This window comes from Leptosomus discolor, chromosome 25, assembly GCF_034619465.1.
Source record: "Leptosomus discolor isolate bLepDis1 chromosome 25, bLepDis1.hap2, whole genome shotgun sequence".
Lineage (NCBI taxonomy): Eukaryota > Metazoa > Chordata > Aves > Leptosomiformes > Leptosomidae > Leptosomus > Leptosomus discolor.
Genome location: NC_141415.1, coordinates 2,511,012 through 2,517,011, shown reverse-complemented (window position 1 = coordinate 2,517,011; position 6,000 = coordinate 2,511,012). Strand labels below are relative to the sequence as shown.

The window sequence follows — 6,000 nt, the reverse complement described above, 5'->3', positions numbered from 1 at the left end:
TTAGCAGGGGAGGCACCTCCTGCCGCAGTAGCGGCTCCCAAAGCCAGAAAGGCCAAAGCCCCCGGAATTGATGGGCACTCCCTCAGAGCTGAGGATGCTGCCAACGGCAGCGGAGGTGGAGGAGCCCACGGCGGTGTTCTGCGGGAAGGAGCTGAGGATGGGTCCGGGCAGGGTCACCACCACGGGGGAGGGCTGGATGAAGACATTGGAGTCCTGGCACTGCCTGACACAGGGCTCGTTGCAGCTGTTGGCCAGCGGGGTCGGGCCGCAGGGCTGGCAGGGCAGGCAGGGACGGCAGGGGTTGAAGCAGGACATGTCTTGAGGCTGGAGGTGCACCTGGGAGAGAAGGGGCAGAGGGAAGCAGATTATGGGAGATGGGTGAGGAACACACTGTCACACCACCACAAGGGAGACAAGGCGCAAACTGGAGAAGGGTGTTGGATGCTGCGTAGGGAGTTCCACAATGACTGTCCTTTCCCTCAAATAAGCCCCACCAAGGTCAACTGAGCCCAGGGAAATCCCCACCGACCCAAATCCCAGGAGACACCTTAGCCAGGCCTCGGCATCTCTCCATGTCACACCTTCTGCATGCTTCCCCGTGCTATGGCAAGCTGTTCCATGATCCCGTTCTGGACAAAGGGGCATACATGATCTGAGAAATTGCCGAGGAGGAGGAGAAAGGGCTTCAGACTCACCTTGTGCTCAAGGAGATGGAGGCGGAGGAGTGGATGAGAGAGTGAGGAGAAGGGCCCTCTTATATGCTGCTCCTGCACCGCCCCAGGCGCACAGTCACTGCACGCGGGCAGTAATTTTCCAACAGACTCACCTGCAGAGCAAAATATTCTGCCTAATTACACAGGTTGTGGGTTTTTTTCTGTCAACACTGCCATTTCGTTTCCTTCTTTCTGACATGCCCACTAGGCCACAGAGGCTTGTTTCAAGTACGAGGATGAGAAGCCCAAAGATTTCCTGGGCAGGAACACATGAGTAGAGGCAGAAGACAATCCTCAAGTGGAGCTGGGTACTTCCTCACTTCCTGATAGGTGTGCTGGGGCTCAGGACAGCATCTTGTTCCTCCCACTCTGCTCACACCATGATGCACTTTGGCTGCAGGCTTTGGACACTGACCAGCAAGAGACTCACTGACCTGGCCACTTGTCCAAAACACGCTGACCATCCTGCAAGACCTCCAAGCTGTGGGAGTGCTGGCAAGATAGGCAAGTTGAGAGCAGTGGTGATTATGGCTTCCTGGAGGTGTGTACTCAGGTACAGCCCAGTGCTCAGAGCTTCTTTTTCTAGGGCAGAGATGGAGACAGCAGACAGCACGCAGGCCTGGCTTGGACTCACGCCAAAAGGCTGACACACACGGCCAATCCAAAATTAGAGCGTGAATCAGCGTGGGAAGGGTGAGTCTATCCCAGGAAGCTTGCCTACTGAAGGCATTCCCTTGCCCTCCTGCGAGGCGTCCCAACTGCCTGCATGGCTGCAGGGCAGGGAAGTGCATCACCTCCTTGATGTAGTCCGAATGTTGTTCTTGTACCCAGGCCTCTTCTCTGTGCATCCTCAGTGACATGGCACTGCAGGGTCCTGACAGCCCTCAGTCCTTGGGGAGCTGGAGGAACTTTCCTCGCCTCTCCGATGGTGCTGGGTTTGTGCTCCAGGCTGAGGATTTCTTTGGGACATGGGAAAGGATGTGTACTGAAGCCTAACGCCAGGAGAAGGCATATTGCCTGGGACCCAGAGACGAGTCCCAGCTGGAGGGGAGATGGTTTTTGCAACCTTTTCTTTCCCTCCACGGAGTATTCAGGAGAGCTGTTCACCAAAGACGCGTCTCCTTCGCAAGGAAGATGAGGCCTGTGTATCTTTTCCCTTCCAACATCCAAGTCTCTCCCCATTGCTGCCCCTGCCCCTGTGGGCAGATCTGCCCAGAGGAGGTCTGTGAGCTCCAAGATTGAAGCATTGTTCTGTCCCCAGTCTGTACTGATGCAAGTGGTCCTTCCTTTCCATGTGCAGGACTTGCCATTTGTCCTTCTTGAATCACATGAGGCTCCTGTGGGCCCATTCCTCGAGCCTGTCTAGTTCTACCTGCATGGCAGCTCTGCCCTGGAGCACCTCAGCTGGTATGTAGGGATCGACTCTTCTCAGGCACTCTTTGATTTACTGGCCACTCACTGCTGGGAAGGCTGCCCCTCCTTCCTTCAACTTTTTCAGAGGGCACAGTGGCCTGCTCAACCTTATAGGTGAAGACTTAGAGAGACACAGAGAGAGAGAGAGAGAGAGAGAAGGCCTTCACACTCCCCAGCCCCCTCTCTGTCCACTGTTCAGGAAATCAGCTGCCCCAGTCATCAGCGGGCCCCAATTTTCCTCCATCAGTCTTCAGCTACTCTTGTAGGGGTTGATCTTGCTCTTAATGGTTTTCCCTGTTGCTCTTGATGCACCTTGCAAGACTCAAGGTAGGCTGAGCTATGGCTTTCGTAACAGCAGTGGAGGCGGCTCGTGGTGCTTTTTGCCTTTTTCTCAGGATACCCTTGCAAGACGCAAAGCAGCGGAGCTTTCTTTTAATATTCCTTACTCTATCTGTGTGGCCCTTTCCTGGACATATCCGTATGGCAGTGCCCCTCTCATAGCAAAGAGTCAGTTTGACACATTTCATGGCCGTTATGGTCTCAGCAGTGCTGTTCAGAGAGGAGGGATCACCTTCCATGATCTGACAGCAACCCTCTTCCTAATGCATCCCAGGGTGCTGGCGGATGCCGATGCTGCAAGGGTGTGGCGCTGCCTCATGATGCCCACTGGGACCCCCGTCCTCAGCTGCGAAGCTGTTTTTCAGCCCACTGGCTCCAGCCTGTAGTGATGCATGAGGTTATTGCTCCCCTCTGAAGGACTTTCCATAAGAGGTTTGTGCATTTCGCTTGGCTGAACCTCAGGAAATTCCTGCCTTCCCATGTCTCCACACTCTCGGCATGCCTCCACGCAGCAGGACAGCTGTCTCCTGCATCAACACCCTCCTCCCTCAAGTGGTGTGTCTTCCATAGGCTTGCTGTGGGCACAATCCTTCCAGCTCTGCAGGCCGTTAAAAACAGGGTTTAACAAGAGTGACACTAGCCTAGACCCCTGCTGTGCATCAAGAGTGAGTAGCCTCAACCTGGACTTTGTGCCACTTGTCACAGCTCTTGGAGACCAGCAGCCATGCCAGATCTCAACCCCATGCACTGCCCTCTTCCCAAGCTTGTCTTTCATCACTTAGTCTCTCTCTAAGGATTGTTACAGCAGACAGTGTCAAAAGCCTTGGTTAGATGAAATTAACCACATTTGCTGCACTTCCCTCATGCACTGGAGGCAGGCTGATCATGAAAGAAGGCCGTGAGGTTGGTCAGGCCTGCTTTCCCCTCCGTAAACCCATGCTGACCACGCACAATCACCTTCTCATTCTCTCGTGTTGGGAAAAGTCTTCGGGATGATTTGCTCCATCAGCTTTGCAGGGATCGAGGTGAGGCTGACAGGCCCATCCTTCTCTGGCTCCTCCTTCACGCCCTTCTTGAAGACAGGAGGCCCACTGGCTTTCTTCCAGACCTCAGGTGCATGCCCTGGCTGCTGTGACGTCCAAAGGGAGTTGAGAGCAGCCTTGTAGTAACGCCGTGCCAGTCCGATCTGTTGAATTGTTCCCACCCCTGATCCTCCTCTACTGTGAGTAAGTCTTCCCTGCTCCAGATGTTCTGAGGAATGTCAGGAGCCCAAGTGCTTGACAGCAGCTCCTAACAGCAAAGGTGAAGGCCTGGTACCCTTGGAGTATGTCCACCTTTCCTGTATCCCCTGTCCTCAGGGAAGCCACCCTGTTCAACGCCGAGGCTGCCTTGACCCAAGCCCTGCTTTTGGTGATGACCTACCTGGAAGAAGACTTTCTTCTTGACCTCCACGTGCTTTGCTTCAATGCCAGGTGGGCTCTGGCTTTCCTAACCCCAACCCTGCATACTCATATGTCCTGGCAACTATTCTTCCCAGAGCAGAGGGCATGGAGAGGAAGACAACTGAAACCATGGGCACAGGCTGGCTGCCCAGGGATGCAATGGGCAGTGAGGGCTGGAGTGAGCTGAATGAGAGGGAGGAGAGAGAAGCACGTGGCACGTCCTTAAAAAGAGGAGCCTTTGGGTGCTCTGCTGAGGTGTGCAGGGCAGGGCAGAGCTGGGCTCCTTGCTGCGAAACGAGTTGCAAATCGCACTTCACTGCCCCAAGCCAACATCCCCTGTCTGCTCGGGACCCCTCCAGCACTTGGGGGCACACCTTCTGCCTGCACAGACATGGAAGTGTTTTTACGAATACATTACCAACATAAAAAGAGCCAGGGAGATTCTCCTTCCTTTATTGGATCTGAGGGGGAACATTGTCTCCGAGAACGAGGAAAAGGCTGAGGTACTTAATGCCTTCTTTGCCTCAGTCTTTAATAGTCAGACTAGTTATCCCCAAGGTAATCAGCCCCCTGAGCTGGAGGACAGGGATGGAGTCCAGAAGGATTCCCTCGTAATCCAGGAAGTAGTAGTTAACGACCTGCTATGCCACTTGGATACTCAGATGTCTATGGGGCCAGAGGAGATCCACTTGAGAATTCCGAGGGAGCTGGTGGAGGAACTTGCCAAACCACTCTGCATCATTTATCAGCAATCCTGGTTAACGGTAGAGGTCCTGGAAGACTGGAAGCTTGCCAATGTGACGCCCATCTACAAGAAGGGCCAGGAGGAGGAGCCGGGGAACTACAGGCCTGTCAGCCTGACTTCGGTCCCGGGCAAGGTTATGGAGTGGTCCACCTTAGGTGCGCTCACACGGCAAGTGCAGGACATCCAGGGAATGAGGCCCAGCCAGCACGGGCTCATAAGAAGCAGGTCCTCTTTGACCAACCTGATCTCCTTCTATCGTCAGGTGACCCGCCTAGTGGATGAGGGAAAAGCTGTGGGTGTTGTCTACCTGGACTTCAGTAAGGCATTTGACACAGTCTCCCACAGCATCCTGCTGGAGATACTGGTGGCTCATGGCTCAGACAGGTGTACTCTTCATTGGGTCAGAAACTGACAGGATGGCCGAGCCCAGAGAGTTGTGGTAAATGGAGTTCAATCCAGTTGGCAACCGGTCACAAGTGGTGTTCCCCATGGCTCAGGTTTGGGGTTGGTCTTGTTTAATATCGTTATCAATGACCTGGATGAGGGGATCGAGTGCACCCTCAGTAAGTTTGCAGATGATATGAAATTCAGTGGGAGTGTCAATCTGCTTGAGGGTAGAGAGGCTCTGCAGAAGGTTCTGGACAGGCTGGATCGATGGGCTGAGATCAGTTGTATGAAGTTTAACAAGGCCAAGTGCCGGGTCCTGCACTTGGTTCACAACAACCCCATGCAACGCTACAGGCTTGGGGAAGTGTGGCTGGAAAGCTGCCCAGCGGAAAAGGATCTGGGGGTGCTAGTTGACAGCTGGCTGAACGTGAGCTGGCAGCATGCCCAGGTGGCCAAGAAAGCCAACAGCATCCTGGCCTGAACCAGAAATAGTGCGATGAGCAGTAGTAGGGAAGAGATTGTGCCCCTGTACTCAGCACTGGTGAGACCACACCTTGAGTTCTGTGTCCAGTTTTGGTCGCCACAGTATAAGAAAGATGTTGAGGTGCTGGAGTGGGTCCAGAGAAGGGCAACAAAGCTGGTGAGGTGTCTGGAAAACAGGTCTTAGGAGGAGCGCCTGAGGGAACTGGGATTGTATAGCTTGGAGAAGAGGAGGCTGAGAGGAGACCTTGTTGCTCTCTACAGCTAACTAAAGGGAAGCTGTAGTGAGGCCAGTGTTGGTCTCTTCTCCCAAGCAACTAAGGACAAGAGGAAATGGCCTCAAGTCGTGACAGGGGAGATTTAGATTGGATATTAGGAAAAATTTCTTTACTGAAGGAGTGGTTAGGCATTGGAACAGGCTGCCCAGGGAGGTGGTGGAGGCACCATCCCTGGAGGTGTTCAAAAGATGTATAGATGTGGT

The 6,000-nt window shown here is 53.9% G+C and overlaps 1 protein-coding gene across 1 annotated transcript; it reads right to left on the bottom strand.

The window, feature by feature from the left end:
- Positions 1-315, bottom strand: LOC147413675 (feather keratin 1-like). The gene has a single exon (XM_086478192.1). The coding sequence runs from the start codon at positions 313-315 to the stop codon at positions 1-3; it is 315 nt and encodes a 104-aa protein (XP_086334318.1).
- Between the last annotated feature and the right edge of the window lie 5,685 nt (positions 316-6,000).